Genomic DNA, 17,906 nt, shown 5'->3' on the forward strand with positions numbered 1-17,906 from the left:
TGGCAGCAGAAAAAAATTCTTTCCTCAAAAAAATGATGCAACAGCAGAAACACGACTTTCTCGTCCGAACGAGTTTCAACCAGTAATCAAATTTCTTGATTTCATGAGAAAGATATTTCAACCCCCCCCCCCCCCAAATTCACTTTAGTTGCTCCATTTCAATCATTTAAAAAATTATAGGAAAAAACTGAAAAAAATAGTCCCATTTTCATATCCAATTTCCATACTCTATTTAAAAAACGGATATCAAAAGTGTTAAAAAGACATCTGACAATCTTGATAATGAATTTCACTACAGTCTACAAATAAGAATAAATAGTTCATTGTAGAAGTTCACATTTTATAACCTTTGCATGTGAGTCAATTGGATTCTTCTGCGGTTATTCAATTGTTCATTGCCTCCTCAGTTTCATTGGCTTTTACACTTTTTAGTCCCATTTTATTCTTTTATTTGGGCTATTTGAGCCATTCTTTGTCCAAGTCGCACGCTTGTGATAAAGTGAAGCTCAGTGTGTCAACAATGCATTGGTCGTGCCTTTGGGCTTCCTCTATGGGATGCCAATGAATCCCTTCCTAAGTAGTTTGGTTGTATAAATTTTTGATTGATAACTTTGACTTTTTCCAAAATTGTATTGGAAGTTCCATACATTTACACTAATCATTAACAACTGTTTGTTTTTTAGCACCGATTCAGGTGATTTTTATTTTAATTAAAATTTTTTTGTTGTTTTAGGGCATTGCGGCAGAGGGTGTGTGGGCCTGAATACTTTTTATGATGAAGTTATGCCATCTGCAGAAGGTGCAGAGAGTCGTGTGACTGTGATACATGATGCTTGTTTTGTCAGATGGTGGACACCTCGCTGAGTCGAGACCGTCCCGAGTCCCGTTTTCTACCGAGGCCCCATTCTGTTTACAAAGCTGCGGACTTCACTGAGACCACAGCTATTCGTTCATTCATTGTCATTTTTTTTATCGAACACACACTCCACTCATTTTTGAATGCATCTATCGCCCATGCGTCATCCAGCCAGCGCCCAACCATTCATCCAATCATACATTTAATTAATGTATTTAATTAGCCAATGAATAATTAATCTATCCATGAAGACAACCAACAATCAGTTCCATCAAACAATCATTTCAGCATCCATGCAGCTGTCAAGCATCCATTCACCCAACAACCTGTCATCCATCAATTGCCAATTATTAGGTCAACCATCCAACCTATCATGCCTCCATCCCACAGTCAATCCATTCATCATACATCAAACCAGTCATGCATTCATTCAGGCAACCAATCACCTGTCCATCCATCCCTCTGCCAATTCATTCATTCATCCATCCGGTCAGCCATCCGTGTAGCCAATCATTCATTTGACCTCTCATCAAGCCATCCAACATTCAAAGCAGTCATCCACGGATCATTCAATCCATTCAACAATGCACAATTCATCCATCCACGCATCATCCACTCAACTGACAACCATCTTTCCATCCAACCGAAAATTCTTCCATCATCCATCCGTCCGACCAACATCCATCTACACACCCATTCATCTAAGAACTCTTCATCCGTTCATTTATCCATCCTAAAACAATCATCCATTCATCTATCAATCTGCCAACCAACCACCCATTCATATATAAATTTAGCCAGTTATGCACTACATCCAGCCAACCATTTATCCATCTACTGGGGCATCGTCTATCCACACACAATTCATCCACACGTGACCTGTGCAGTTTATAAAAAAAAAAAAAATTATAATAATAATAGTATTATGGCAAACACAATTGATCGCAATGGTAAATTTCGTCTTGTTCGTTGAATAAATGGAACATCTGATAGTGGACTTGTTCAGAAAACAATTTGATTCTTTACAGTCTGACTCTTTGTGATGGTCTCCAACCAGAGGTAGATGAGAATGCTTGAGAGGTCAGCTGATGTCAATGGCGACCAATCGTTGAAAAAAAAAAAAAAAAAAAAAAGGGCGATGACTCCTGGGTTCCGCTGATGACGAGGGTGACCAATGAAGCGACACATGTGACGGCGCGCTTTCAGCCCCGGTCACGCATCACATGACCGTACAGTAGGTTGAAGGGGGCGGGAGGTCCCAGACTCACTCAGCGACTCGACTGCGAGCTTCAGTTGCCGTGGCGACCCATCGTCTTAGTCCTGCACTTTTTTGCCCCCCGCACGACTCTTGGGCCGGTGTTTGTTGATTGTCGGCCTGCGGCATGCATCTCACCGTCATGGAGGAGCGCCTGGAGCTCGGCCTCAAGGAGCTGGGAGCTGACGACCAAACTTTTGGGGTGAGTTCACCCTCATTGGAATCAAAAACTAAACAAAAAGGGATTTTTTTCAAGAAGTTGTGGTGTTTGTTCTTATAGCGTTACAGTAGTAAGCCACTTTGGAATGTGGACTCAACAAAGTGTGCTAAATCGCAGTCGAATCAATTGCACCAAGCTCTTATTTGTATACTCTTACAACTGACGGGTGGAAAACATGAAAGATTGGACTGACCTGAGACGTGGGTCATTCATGAGACAAAATGTCGAAATATTCACCCCTAAAAAGCAACTATCTCGACTTTTTGACAGCGTGTCACTTTGGCTATAATTAATTCTTTTTGGTACTGTACTACTAGTTAATAACAAGTGGATGTTACCATAATCCCTAAACAGGTCTTAAACACACAAAGAGTTTGAACACATTTCCTTCAGGGGGTTGCTTGAGCTCTGAAAACGATATTTCTTGACTGACTCTGCACTTTTGGACATTGCTTCATGAGACGTTTTTTACTCATGACAAACATGAAGTTCAAATGTCATGTTGCGACGTGACATTGACTTCTTTGGTTGATTCCTAAACCTTACTACCAAGCTCCGCCCACATGCAACGGCCATAACTCATTTTTTTTTTCGTGGTCACACATCTGTATGGACATGAGTCAAATGAATTCGACAATGTCTGCTGGAGGAGTTTGTCTTCAAAGGAGCTGATAAACTGATAAAAAAATGAACACTTCAAAAAAACGATGTGCAATTTTCTCAGACTTTTCCAGCATGGCCTCTGGAGTTTTGTTTTTTCTGTGCGGGGCTCTACTCATCACATATATTATATATATATATTTAAAAAACAAAACAAAACAAAACGACATGGCTCCAAGTAGACAACTCACTTTTGAAAGAATTTGCGTGTGTTTCCGGGAACTGTGGGATTTGAAATAGTAGCATGAAGATGTTCGGACATGCTCAGTGATCATCCGGTCGTGAAGGACGACCGTCCACGTGCTCGCCCTGAAACAAAAACATTGAACCGATTTTACTTGTACTTTAGAACGTAACACTCAAAGCATTGTTTCGGCTTTTAACTCATTTACTGCCATTGACGGCTTAAGACGTCAAAGATACTTTTTTTTTTTTTTTACTCGGATGATAGTGAAAATTTCAAAATTTCAGCCCTGTATATTTATGGATAATATATGCATAAGTTAATAAGATCAGCAGAATTTTATGTGTCCCAACAAATAGTCTCCCTATAAGCCGTATATGATAAAAAAGATATCCTGTAAAAAAAGTATTTATAGTCTGCACGGTTGTTTGTGTTTTTTATAGCAAAAATGAGGCATGTATCAACGAAGAGTTAATGACACAAGCAGTAGAGGTACAAATATGTAAGAAATCCGGCATCAACCTTTTCGGTACGGCTACTGAGGGAAGTGGTTGTGAAGTAGGCTGTGGCAGAGACGCTAAAAATGCGGGCTGGCGCGGCAAACACGAGGAGGGCGGTTTGGGCAAAATAAACAGCCCGAAGCGCAGATGTTACTCAATTACTCCCCCTGATTCATTCATTGACTAACCACTCGGATGCTAGTCATCCCTGGGTTTCATTTTGGAACCAAAAAAGAAAAGCACATTTACTGACAGTTTCACATGGAAAAGTTACGAAGGGTCAAATTGGAGTCAAATGGAATGATTGCTATTGGGATGATAGTTACAGTAATTTATTTATAGTTTAAAATCAAATCGTCATTTGTGAATTAATTTGTACATGTGTGCATGAGTGGTGAGCAGATCAATCATAATAAGGATAATATCAAGAATTTTTAATTTGTATATTTTTTTTCTCCAAGTATGATTATGCCACAAACAGGCTTCCCTGTTTTTTTGTTTTTGTAATTAGCAATGCTGCATTTGGGTCAACATACCCGTTGGAGTTATGATTAAAAAGTTCAAAACATACTTGAAATCTGTAAGTTTGAACTTCTTGGACATAACTTCCAAATATATGTTTGGCAAAAATACAACACTGCTAATTGTGAAAAGAGCATGATAGCTGCCGTGAGGAATGGTGGTGGCAGCCTCATGCCTTTGGGCTGTTTTTTTTTTTTTCCCAGTTAGAATTTGTACTTTCGGTAAGGTGAAGGCAATTCTAAATAGTTCCAAATACTAGTCGTCGCACAAAAGCCTCCTGGAACAACTGAAGTCCGTTCAGGCCTACTGAGAGGCATTTTAAATTGTGTTTGGCGTGGGCTGACTCCTATTTAACAAAAGTTGAAATGACACATCTGAGTTATACGAGGCGGTGCAGTCATGCTTTAAAAGGTTTAAAAATGCTTCACCTTGGGTAAACTTTTGGCAACACAAAAGTGCGTCTTTGACTTCTTATAACCGCTATACATCTTTGGAAATATTGTGCAATCACATGCAAGCGGGATAAAGTGTGCTGTCAACTGAGACCAAGCAATTTTCCCAAGCGAAGAAATCCGTTTTTAAGCCCCCCCCCCACAAAATCTTTGCATTTCCCTAATTGCGTGTCCACGATCTGTTGGAGGGTCAAACGTCACCAAATCTTAATTGTACCCGCTGGTCCTTCTTGTCATTTTTGCAATTTTCTTTTATTCATTCTTAAGAATTACACAAGTGTCAGCGGAATTTCTTCTCGATTTCGACCGACATAGGACGCAGCGCTCTGGTGGTCACATTCGGACCAAAACAGCAATGAGGAAATCCAATCGGCACTGCAAATGTCAGATGGACAAGAGGACTTTTGTTCACTGCGGGTTTCACTTAATGTGGAAACTGGTAGCTGAGTCTGTTTCGAGTAGACCCACAAAAAAATGTCAAGAGGCCATGCGTTAACACTCATACAAAGAAAAAAAAAAACAAGCGAAAAAAAAAAAAAAAAAAACTGCCCCAAAGCCAGTTTGACTGAGCAACATGAAATTTGCCAGGCGTGTCAGTCCTGAGTTGACCCACCCAAAAAAAGTTTCTGATAGCCATGTCCAAAAAGATACAAGAAGTATTCCGTTTTGGTTTGAAGCGGACATTTTAGGCTCACGTTCGACATTTCCAATTGACGTGCTATAAAACACCAAATTTGACGGACCACATTTCACTAAAAAGGACTCACTCAAAACGCGGTATGTTCTTTCTGGTGGAAATTTGTAGTCGTTTAAAAAAAAAAAAAAGATGGGTTACCCTTAAAAACAGTGACAATTAGCAGGATGTAGTTTGGTCACGAGTCATTCTGGAATTATTTTCCTTTGAAGACAAACGTCGTCCGAGAACTTTACCATAATGAGGGACCACAAAAAAAAACACCAAAATCTTCGAACACCGCAAGTATGTCCGCAGTTTGTGAAGGCCTACTTTCTGCTTGTTGTGTGAGTTTGTGTCACGCGCTTACTGTAGCAAATGGTGGAGACTCGCAGCTGAGAAAGTGAACGGAAACCCTTTTTTTTTTTTTTTTTTTGCGGTCATGGGGTTGGGTTGATGTGTCAGATTAATCGACTGGGAGCAGATAATCGATGCTGTGTTGGCGGCTTTACTGGAAGCCGTTACATGATACAGTATATGACACCTCTGTTGCTTGGGTCCGCCCTCTGTCACCTAATCCAAGTGTGTCAAAACTTTTGATGACCAAATATCCAAAGAATATCCACGCACTTGTGACACACGAGTTGCACATGACGCTACACGGCAAATAATCACGCTTAACACAACAATGGGCATTTACTCCGGCAAGCGTTTATGTGCCATTTCGCGATAGAATCGCCGCCATATAGGCGTTTTGTAATTATCTCGCTGTAAACTTGAAATTTCTTTCCTTTTTTTCCCTTGAAGTTGAACGAGCCAAATTGTGTCTCAGGCAGCCCGATTTTTTTTTTTTTACGTTGTTGAATGTGAATGTGCTAACCAGTTGACACCGTGCCGCCTCATTATATTTTACAGTTGCAAATTATTACACAAATGTTTTTCTCAGATTTTTATGACTATTCAACATTGTAAATGGCACTCAGCATCATTTTGAGTCATCAACCCTCAGAGAGTAACTCAACTAACTCACAAGCTCAATGGAGGTAAAACGTGAATTAAAATGCAACAAGTCCTGATGAGAAGCGATTGAAACCTTTTTCTGATTTCAGCAAATACAACCTTGTAATGCTGCAAATTCAACAAATTTTAAATCCGTTACAACATATAAAATGTCTTGAAATGCTGCTGTTTGTTTATTTTTGGGAAAAATCTGGAGACTTGAACATTATGATGAGTGCCATAGACCAAAAAAATCTGATAAAAACATTTGCATAATAATTTGGAACATAAACTATACATTTTATTTCTTGGGGACACAAACGACACTTTTAAGGAAAAAAATCCCATGACATATTTTATAACAAGGGAATAAATAAGACCAAAGTTTTAATATAAAGACTTTTGAAAATAGGGAAAAGTGCCACTTTTTCTTGAAAAGAAAGACACATTTATAAAAATGACAATACTTCTTAAAAACACAACTTTAACCTACAGCGCCGTTATTTTCCATTTTAAAAATGTTTAACGGAGCGCAACGCAGTGCAGGCGATCCACCACCAGGTGGCAGCGTTTAGCCACAAATGACCTTTCGCAAGTTGCACAATGCGAAGCGCTGTGACCAGCGTGTGTGCTGGCACAAGTAGCAGATGTGTTTGTTGTCGTTTGAACGGTACCCCAAAGAGCTCACGCTTTGAAGTCGGCCGTAAACTTTGAACTGGAGCCTCCATAAATTTGCGTGCTTTTGTGACTGCGCGCCTAAAGCATGCTGCTTGATTTACGCAACCCCAGACACACATGGCTCACGATGTGGTGACAGCATATTAAGCGGCCACACGCCTACTGTAGTGACTGATGTGCAACACAAACATCAAATGTATGTAGAAGAGCTTTTGCATAGCCGCACACTGCAGTCACTGATGACATCATTCATATCTGTCGTTTTTTGAATGGATGGACACTGTAGTGATGCAGAACTTTGACACCAAGACTTGTGCATATTCGGTCAAAAAGTTCAGAATATGAGTTTTACCTTCACCGAGATGTGCTAAACAACTCAAAACAGAGCAACTTTAGTTTGAAGCCACGCATTTAACAAGTGAGCAAAAGGATTGGACCAGATCTTGTAAAATTATCTTAAATGGCCTCACTTTTAATATTTGGTGTCGTGACCCTTACTTTATTCCACCAGACTGTTACATTCTTCACTTGAAATGCTTTTCCAGGCCTTTACCGCAGCCTTTTTTAGTTCTTGTTGGTTTCGGGGAGTTTTGCCCTTCAATCAACTCTTCAGGAGGTGAATTGCATGCTCTGTTGGGTTAAGGTCCGATAATTGATTTGACCAGGCTAAGGCCTTCCACTTTGCTCCCTGATGATGTCTCTTTGTTGCGTCGTCTGTGAATTTTGGGTCATTATCTTGTTTCATAATGAGGCTTCTCCCGATCAGTTTGGATTCATTCTCTTATAAATTGTCAGACAAAATGGTTTTGTAGACTTCAGAATTGATTCTGCTGCTACCATCATGAGTTATAGCAACAATAAAGTTTAGTGAGCTTGTTCCAGAACCAGCCATGCAAGCCCAGGCCATGACATGACGTCCACCACTCGTATTCTACGTTATTCACTTTAAGCTTATTGTTCCAACACTTTTTGCTCACATGAAAAATGAGTGACTTCAAACAAAAGCCGCTCTGTCCTAAGTTGTTTAACACATCTCGGTATAAAGATCATTTAATAAAGGCTGGAATTCAGAACTTTTGTTTGATATTCATCTTTTGATCTGAAACCCAGATGTCTTCCGTATAAAACAACAACCCAAAAAAAAAAAAAATCAATATTTTTAGGGAGGGGCTTTAGAAGAATTGCATAAAATGCTTGCCTAGTGACTTGATGTGCAATGCAAACGACAACACTTGTGCGAACGGGTATCGAGTTAGGGCAGGTGTGGGCAAACTACGGCTCGGGGGCCACATGTGGCCCGTTAAACATTTTAATCTGGCCCGCCGAACTTGAAAAAAAATTAAATGAATAAACCTGGTTAATCTTTTATTTACTAAATACTGTAGATATATATATTTTTAATGCTTTTGTTCACTTTCATTTAAAATTACTTATTTATTTTTTTTCTCCAATGAGGTGAGGTTACCAAAACACCCCATCCATCTGCTCCTGGTCCGACCACTCTGTCAAATTTTAGATCCCATTGTGGCCCGCCAATCAAAGAGTTTGCCCACCCCTGATTTAGGGGGGGGGAGTGGGAAGAATTTTTGAGTGCTTCAAGCGTAAAATACCAACACCCCCCCCCACACACACACACGCACCCCCCCCCACACACACAGTTATAAAATTCTATCGATTGGTTAAACATCTGTCATCTGCATTTTTTCTGGGGAAAAAAAAAGTAAAATATTTTTTGGGGGTCGAAAAAGATGAAGCCTTATGAGAATTTAGCCATTTATTTTTACATAAGTCGTATTATTGAAAAGCTGTGATGTTATGACAGCACATGTATTTTTCAGGAAGAAAGCAGGATGTCAAATTTTTATCAAAAGTCAAATGTTAGAATCTGCTCTGAAACGAGAAGGAAAAAAAAAAAGTTGCACTATGCAGGTGGATATTGCCCAAGCATATCGTTTTCCACCTTCCAGATGTTCCTCAATGATTCGCAACGCGTATCCATCACTGGCAATGCCGGTCAGCGTGTGGGTATCCAGTTGAAAAAAAAAAAAAGTAGCTCGCATTTTTTGCCAACCAAAACAACCCTTTTTTTTTCTTCTTGTTTTTCCCTCTCTTGCGTCGTCGTTACACCACCGCTCTCGGGTGTCACGCGAGAAAGTTGGATATTTTCTCAGCGTGTCAACAACAAATGGCTACAAAAACAAGCTCCAGTGAACTTAACTCATTCAATCCACAAGACATACGTGTACATTTTCAAAAACGTAGTCTCCGCCTCCCAAAGACGTATTTATACGTTTTTGTCTTTTTTTGCATCATAGCTCCACGTTTTTATAGCATTAGAACACAATATTCTGTTGGTCTCGCAAAAATTCAGAAAAACGCTGGAATTAAGGGGTTTCCCTTTGTGGAAATGGCTGGCATTAAATGAGTTAAAAAAATAATAATAAAATAATGGCTCCATTCATAATACGGTGGTCTGATTTTTGGACCATTTTATTTGGAAAAAAAAATCTTATTCATGAGATTTTACAGTCATTTTGGGATTAAAATCTGTCATTTTGTTTACAAGTCATATCAACCCTTCTGCAAGGCTTTGACACTGCCCAAGAAAATCCTCCAATTACACTGCAGGTGTTTTTGCCCAACTCTGGTATTTCCTTCTCTTATCTACTTGAATTTTCAAGTGAACCATCGCCAACATCCTCTGTGTTTATATTTTCTGAACATTTGAAACCACCCACATGCTAGATCTGTTGGATCCCTGTCCTAGTCCTGCACTTGGCGTCTTGATGCGAGCAGATTGTCATGGCAAAATAAATCCCTTCTGGATGTGGACCAGGATCAGAGTTATATCGTAATATCTTCGTTCTCAACCTCGCTTTCCTCTCGTTCGGGCATCCTTCGAACGAGCGCTTTTTTGACTTTTGAACTCACGGTTGAGTATTAAGGAGGCGAAATCAAACGACATAATGACGCGACTGTGGTCGTGACGTCACTTTGTCTCAGACAAAATCTCACTTACGAAGTCTTGCAAAGGCAGAGTTGAAATTGAAGTAAACAAAAGTTGGAAAATATATTTTGTAAACCTTAATTTTACAAAGGTTTTTGTCAGGTTCACCAATCGGACATTTCATAAACACACCATCAATGACGAGCAAGAAGCTCAAATTTTAGCTTGCAAGGAGAACGGAGAAAAAAATGATTATCAAACGCTTGTCTCATTTGGTCCTGATCTCATCTTATCTCTCCGTTCTCTCTCTTTTATTCATTTCCAGAAGCCCCCGTTTACACGTGTGTCTTTAAGCTAAAGCGGTGGGGCTTCTAAGCGAGCCGTTGAAGACACGTGAACTTGTTTTTCGATGCGTGTGCACGTCTTGGAAGATGACGGCAAACATATGAGTTAAAGTGCATCAAAGCATTACTCAGCAGAAACATCGCAGTCTCGTAACAAACTTCAAAACATCGCACTGCAACAATCAGATAAGACAAGTGGAGGCCACCATCTTATCTTAAAAAGAAAAAAACCAAAACACTTTCGCTCGGGGTGGTTGTTATGAAGGCTAGTTATGAAAGCAGAAGCAATTTTCTTCATTGCAAAGCAAGAACAGTGCACAAAGATATTTATTGCAATTTATTAATCCTATCACGAAATAACTCAACATAATGTTTTCAAATAAAAAAAATAAAGCAAATGTTTCATAATTATTCTTTCAGTTTTGAAAGGTTTATAATTCATTCATTCATCTTATTCGCTCTGATAAATCAGGTCAACAAACATTTTGGTGCCAAGAAAGTTTTATGAATTTTAGGAGATTTTGAATTGGCTCGAGTTTTTGAGATGCATTTTTTTTTTAACAAAAGTGCTAAAAATACACATTTGACATTGGTATTCTCTTTCTGCTACAGCTTTGAGACTGTATCTGACTTTTAAAGGATGCCCATACAGTATTTTCGATGCAATATCGTGAAAGACGGCAATCGCTATCACAGAGAGCCTTTTATATTCAAATCACGTTTCATGTAAAAATCACGCAATAAATTCAGAAATTTGGCTGACAAAGTTGTTTCACGTTTATGAGAGAATAAATGAGAATTTTTGATATCCCGAAATATTGTCAAAAATATCAATCTCTAAAAATACAGCCAATTCAAAGAAACTGTTGCCCTTTTCGGATTCAACAGCCCAGAATTATTTGGAAATCATTGAAATATCTTTGCAATTTTCTAAAAAAAAAAAAAATATTGGCCAGTGTAGTAAAGGATGCTAGAAAATCACGGGGCTGTATTATAGTATGGAGAGTAAAAAAAAAAAAAAAAAAACAATGTTTTGTTTTTTGCCCCCCCACCTCCGATTTCACGGCCAGGTTACGTCATGTTGAATGCTTGCACCACGCTGACGAAAGTGAACTGTCCCGTGTGGCCTCTCGAAACAGAGAGTTGACCTCTTTGTGTTTTTAAGACTCCCCCTCGGTGCCGCGTGTCAGGTGGCCCTCGCTCCTGATGGTCATAAACATGCCAACGCCTACCTTCCACTAGTAGGTAAAAGACGTAAAGATATCGTACATCAATCTTTGGCTGGGGTTGAATCAAGTTTGCGCAGACGGTTTGTTACTTTGATACGCATCGGGGTGTCGCGGGGGGGAGGGGGTTGGGGGGTTTCCTGGACCAAAGTGAGGTGGATGTCATAATATTATGGTCATTCGTACGCGTGCTGCCCCACCCCACCAGCTCAGATTTCTGTCATTTATTTACATTTAGTTTACAGTTTTTGTTAGGGTCACATTTCAATATATTTTTCTTTTAATTTCGTTTATGAATTTTTTTGGGGTAGTTTTTGGTTTCCACAACTGTCTAAAACACAATACACTGGAATCTTGTTATTAATAAACTACATAAAAACAAAAGTGCTTTGTGAGTAAAAATTGAAAAGTGGACCCGTTAATTGGTAGTTCGCATCAGTTAGGCATGTTGTAGACATGCAAGACAGAAAATGTCGGCAAAGATGTTTGCCAGACATTGGCAAACAGTTTTAATAGTCGAAAACAGATTTGACTGCACACCGCTGGATGCTAATTACTGTTAGCTTGTCTATGGAGTTGCACATCATATATTAGCATGAAGCTAATCTATGGGAAAAGATGTAGATTGGTTCAACAATTTGGTGATTTGCGTAATTGGCATTCAAAATAACACTGGTGTGATGGTTTTCGTGACTTCTTTTTTTTATGGACATTCGGCATGAAACAATCGCTTGAGGGCTCGCCAGTTTTGTGAGAGTTAATCTGTTTGGCACAAAACAGGGTTCACCTATTTGGCACGCATTGGCGTGGAATTATTCTTTTGCGTGTTTGTTGCGCACCAGAGTTCCTCCAGTTGCGTTCATCCAAACGTTTTGCAGTTTTTCAATCTGGCCCAGAGAAGCAACTTTGAAGTGTGTACACACCCTTATCATTTACCGCCATGTCAATGCTTTGTTGTGATATAAATATGAGAAGAAAATGACAAAGACAAGACAACAAAGACTATCGGATTCAATGTGCCAACAAAAGGAACCCTTGTGGCTATTTGTGACAGCATTGTGTTAGTGTAGCGGCGTCTCACCGGACGTCATGCTACGTGGCGCTGAGGTCAGGTATCAAAGGCGCCTTTGTGTACGGCAGAAACGTGCTGACACGGTCCAAAAAAAAAAAAAAAAAAAAAAGGAACATGAATTGGTCTTGATGTTTGACATGTAACCCAATCAAATGCCTGTCAACCGATTCACAGCTGGAAGCGGCCATCATGCGGCGGTGTCCACTGTTAAGGCCGCTGTTGTGTTCACCGCCCATCATCGCTTCCTAGCCTGTACAAAGTCGACCTTTTACTCAAAACATGGTGGAGGGCATTCTCAACATGAGTAATGGCGGCTACGTTGTCTAAGAAGGCTTATTGGGCACCAAAAAAAAAAAAAAAAAAAAAGGATTAGAGCAGGCGTGGGCAAACTACGGCCCGGGGGCCATATGTGGCCCATTAAAAGTTTTAATCCGGCCCGCCGAATTTGAAAAAAATTAAATGAATAAACCTTGTTAATGTATTATTTTCTAAATTCTGTGGTTTTTTAAAGACATGTCATTTGTTGTAATGCTTTTGTTCACTTTCATTTCAAATTAATTAACGACAAAAAGTTGTATTTAAATTTAGAAAGTCAGTAAAACCATTGAAGGGAGTCATTTTTTTTTTCTAGTCAAAAGGAAAAAGCAGGAATACTCCAAGAATGAAGTCCAATTTTTATTTTATTTTATTAGGTTTTTTTTTTTAGACAAAAACCTGAGCTGGCCATTTTGTAGCAAAATCGATTTAATGCTTGGCGTTGCTTTAGTCGCAAAGCAGTACAAATGTTGTGCGAACATTGGCGCTAACAACCGCACGCTCACAACAAAAAAAACACCACTTGGGAAACGCAGTAGCCCGGATCCCCTCCCTTGCCCTAACTCCAAGCAGTAACCCTGGCACAAGGTTTTAATTTTCAGTCAGTTTCAGCTAAATTGACCTTGTGCACACTGACGACGCCCCCCCCCCCACGCACGAATGGAAGCCATGCTGAGTCACACTTTCATCTCTCGCTTGAAAGTCCAAATGAAATGCTAACGAGGCCAGACCACATGTCAAACATGCCACCGTTGTGTGGTACGCAAATCTTCCTCTCCTTCAACACACGGCGACGGCTGGGCATTTGTTTTCCCCGGCATTTGCCAACGCTGCAGGAATCACGTTGTAAAAATGAGTTTTGCTCTTTCAAAGCAACAGGTGGTGCCACAAATCCAAACCACGCTCAGCTGGGCGACATGACCTTATAAAAAAAAAATCCAGATTTTTTTTGGGGCATGGCTAAGCCCCGCCCCCCCCGTAACCCCTGTCAATTGGCGCAATAGAAATGACAAACGTAACGAGAACAGAACTCAATACGATCTTCATGTCGAGGGTTGAGTACGCCCCGAAAATGACTCTGGTCTTGATTCAAGACATGAAATAGGAGTGCGGGGAGGTGCTAACCTACCCGTATGAACAAATTCCATACATATGTCATGAAAGCCACAGGAAAATACAGGCAAGGTGGAAGGTGAGGCGGACCACCGGGACTAAAAAAAACATTTGCGGTGTGTGTGAGTGTGTGTGTGCATGTGTGGGAGTTTGCCATCGCCTCCCTTCTTGCGCATGCCACAAATCAAAATGAATTTCAGCGCATATGCTCAATATTTACTTCTCAGTGAAGCCAAACAGCACTGACGGCGTTGCGTTACATGCACCAAGGCTCAACTAAATAAAACCTTCTGCTGTGAGATTCACGTGTGTTTATTGTGGCGTGTGCGCATCGGGTGATTTCCTTTGATGATGCGATTCGTTCGAAGGGCAAAGATGCTGACGAGGAGCCAGCGGTGGACGTGGAGGCGGGGAAGAAGAGCGACAACCCGGACGCCGACCTGGTCTACGCGCTCAACGACCGACCACCCTGGTACCTTTGCATTCTGCTCGGATTCCAGGTAAAAAAAAGATTTCGTGCTGTTTTATGTTCACGCAAGCGTCTGGAATGAACACCATTAGAAGGCGCCTTTCGTATACGACGCTGTTTTGAGGTTGCATCTGGGTCAAAATGAACTAGTTTGGAGTGTAAAAAGACATAATTGTGAAATGAGGACCCCCCAAAATTAATTAGCGGTAAGTATCATGACAGACCGGTTGAAAAAAAAAAGAAAAAGACTGACGGACAGATTGACAAATCAAAAGAGGGAGGCATTGTCACTGATGGACGCCTGTTTTGTTAAAATATTTTGAGGGGGGGCGTGCGGGGGTGGACCGACGGACTTCTGACGAGCTAATTGGCCGACGTAACTAACGGGCTGAATGATGAACTGACGATTGCAATTCGGTTCGTCACAAAAAAATGCCGAATTGATCGAATGACGGAATGGTACCTTGCTTGCCGACGGACGACGATTGACGGACCAGTAAGATTTTGTAAAATGCACACAGCGCAACATGCCAATGACCAAATAACTTTTTTTTGCTGGTGTTTCAAGTTGTTGTTTTTAACATTAGTGATCATTTTTATTGACATTCCATTCCTCACACCGCAATGTTCTTAGCAAATATTATAATAAATACATAGTAAATGAGGCACAAGGCAATTTGGGGCTGCGAGGGCCCAATATAGCTGCTCGCAGCTCGAGTTATTATTATTATTATTTATTTATTTTTATTTTCCGATCGTTCAAATCGCATTTTTGACCCCCTAGACATGCACGAAAACTCACCAAACTTTGCAGTCTCATCGGGCATGGCGAAAAATCGAATCACAACTAATCAAAATCAAGCTTGGGAATACATCATATTCAAATGTTTCAAATTCATTTCTTTTGACAGTTTCGTATGCAGCGGGTGTCCTTAAAGCAAAGCGACCGGTATAGCATAAGCAGCCCACCCTGCTTTGTTTGGATTTACACATCCCGGGCGGCATTCCTTCATTCTTCCCACACGTAAAGCTTTTAGTAACTCTAGCTTTTTGAGCACAGCTGCGTACTGGAATAGTTGAACACAGATGACGTGGAATTTCAATATTAAAGAGGAAATCAAGCTAAAATATTTTCTATATGCTCCCTCTAGTCTAAACAGGGCACTTTGACAAATATTGCGTTTAAGAATTAAAGGGAATATTTCGTTAAGTTACAAGCGGTCCCATTTTGGGAGGAAACGTAATTAGTTGGAGACGGAAATGTGCATCATAATTACCATAACTCAGGAGCAAGCAAGCGTTCAATAAAGAAACCCCCCCCCCCACATCTAGGTAAGCATATTTTAATAAAACTTGATCTGTAACAGAGAGACTATCAGCATCAAAAATAAGAGTGAAGATTCATTTTCACATATCACACTGCTTTTTAAAAGTAGTCAGGAGCTTCCCAGATACTTGCCGAGTGGTGCGCACTCTCCAACTGAGTGCGGTGGGTGACTGGCCAAGGCAGCTAGCTGTTAGCCATTAGCCGCTAACACCCGTGATTGCTGACTGATGAGAACGGCTAGCGTTAGCGCGTCGGCTATAAGTGGATCTGACTGAAATATCTCTTGCTGTTGCTGAATATTTACCAAGTCGGTTTGATTTTGTCAGTAAGGAAAGCTGAATGGGCCGATCCACATCGCGTTCTAGCCACTTTGAAGATGTAATGACAAAAATATGGCGGCCCCCATACGTGAGAAGATGCATGTTAAAAAACAAAAACTTTGGAGATTCAAGATAAATAAGATGTACATTCAGGGAAAACGGGAAGTTTTGAGGTCGAGGTTTGCAAAGCTCAAAGTTGCTCGTACAGATGATGAGTGGAAGTTGAGGAGTAAACTGTGAAGCCGGCGCTGTACATGAAGTCATTGGAATGTTTCGCTCCCATTCACCATTTGCAACACCGCCTGCCCAAAAGGCATTTTATGTAACTTGTGCGTGTCATTTGGTTGGCATGCTCGTCACGAGTGGCCCTGCAAAAAATGTCTCTGGCCCAAAAATTGACAGGAAATCTGCCATTTAGTTTTGAAGCCGCCGTTTAAGGGGTCCTTGAAGGAAAAACATGATCCTATTTAATGTGCGCCACGGCTACTAAATTTGAAGCATGTATAATAGGCTGATGCTAAATAAAGAAGAATTTGAGTTTTGGTTATTAAAACATCAGCAAGTTTATCTTGACACCAAAAATTGAACAAATCACGGGGTGCAGGACTGAAATGATGATGAGTCATCAAACTTACATTTCTCATTTCGATTCTGGGCCTTCCACAAACAATGATGCCACTAAGACATCACGGGCACGGCGATACCGCAGAGAGGGGAACATTCCTCCATCAAACTGACATCCTTTAGCCGACCTGCTGTCCAGGCGTTCAGAGATCACCACGACTTCAAGTGGAATCCCAGAAAAAATATTTGTAAAACACGCGAAGGGGATCGATGGACAGGGGTCGAAATGGAAGGTAAATATCCCGGCGAGAGACGGCATGTCTTTGGACGCCCTGTGGCGTCATGGTGGCGCGAGCACAGAGCGTTGGCAGCCTCAGAAAGCTTCGATCTTGTTCTGATGAAAAGAACTGGCTGTGCCTGTGAGGTACGATGACAGCTTGGCCTTCATTTCAACCGCCTGCACTTAATCAGGTGGGAGTTTGGATTTGAAGATACAAGACGCAATCCATTTGGAATCAACCACCAAAAAGATGTTCTCACCGTGTCAATCATCGCAAAATTGGCAATTCGTAAGAAATTAGTCGACATTCGCCGAAAAGGAGAGCCATGTTTCCGACTGCCAAACGGCTTGAGTTTTGAAGCGGACTTCTTCCATCAAAAACACAAATCACAACCGCTCACGTAAATATGATTGACGGGTGATTTCACGACATCGGAGTAAATCTGCAGGAACGTAAATTTGCCTGTCGGGCAGACCACTCCATTTGGCTCGAAAATCGGACGTCATTACACACTTTTGCATCTCATTCTGGACTTCTGGTCGGACAAGAAATTCATGTTTGTTTGTATGCCATAATCAACAACTCGCGTTCTACCTCGCCAACTAACGATGTGCTAATCGATACTGAAATATCGAAACTTTTGACCCCTGATCGCAATGCGCTCATTCAAAATATCGTTTTGATATTTGATTCATTTGAGTTGTGAATGATGGGTGCTTGGTGAGGACAAATTTTTCTTCCACTTGGGTAAGTGCAAAGTGTGTAAAACACAGGTGTCAAAGCAAAGGCCAGGGGGCCGGATTGGACCCACCACATTTAATGTGGGCCACGAAAGCAAATCATGTTTGTCGACTTCATGTTTTATAATGTTGAGAACTTCAACTAATATTTGTTAACAGTCCCTCTGTTAAAACATAAGAAATAGTTGC

General features: G+C 40.7%; 1 protein-coding gene and 1 long non-coding RNA gene across 3 annotated transcripts in view; one reads left to right on the top strand and one right to left on the bottom strand.

Annotated features, from left to right (window-relative positions):
- Positions 1-17,906, top strand: part of LOC148334612 (solute carrier family 23 member 1) — a 49,665-nt gene that overhangs the window by 8,452 nt on the left and 23,307 nt on the right. The window contains exons 1-2 of one of the 2 annotated variants that reach the window (XM_088298347.1): positions 2,212-2,313; positions 14,385-14,516. In XM_088298347.1, coding sequence (XP_088154473.1) covers positions 2,239-2,313; positions 14,385-14,516 — 207 coding nt within the window. In that variant the 5' untranslated portion in view covers positions 2,212-2,238. Of the gene's footprint in view, positions 1-2,211; positions 2,314-14,384; positions 14,517-17,906 lie in introns of those variants that run through there. The other variant, XM_088298348.1, reaches the window with a different exon arrangement.
- The window catches only part of LOC148334613 (uncharacterized), a 55,181-nt gene continuing 37,432 nt past the window's right edge, over positions 158-17,906 (bottom strand). The window contains exons 5-6 of the long non-coding RNA XR_015844061.1: positions 3,183-3,300; positions 158-2,293 (exon numbers count right to left, since the gene is read on the bottom strand). This is a non-coding gene — a long non-coding RNA (uncharacterized LOC148334613). The remainder of the gene's footprint in view (positions 2,294-3,182; positions 3,301-17,906) is intronic.

The sequence above is a fragment of the Idiotropiscis lumnitzeri genome, chromosome 6 (assembly GCF_059441095.1).
Source record: "Idiotropiscis lumnitzeri isolate Australia: NSW breed Sydney's pygmy pipehorse chromosome 6, RoL_Ilum_1.0, whole genome shotgun sequence".
In the NCBI taxonomy this organism is placed as follows: Eukaryota; Metazoa; Chordata; class Actinopteri; order Syngnathiformes; family Syngnathidae; genus Idiotropiscis; species Idiotropiscis lumnitzeri.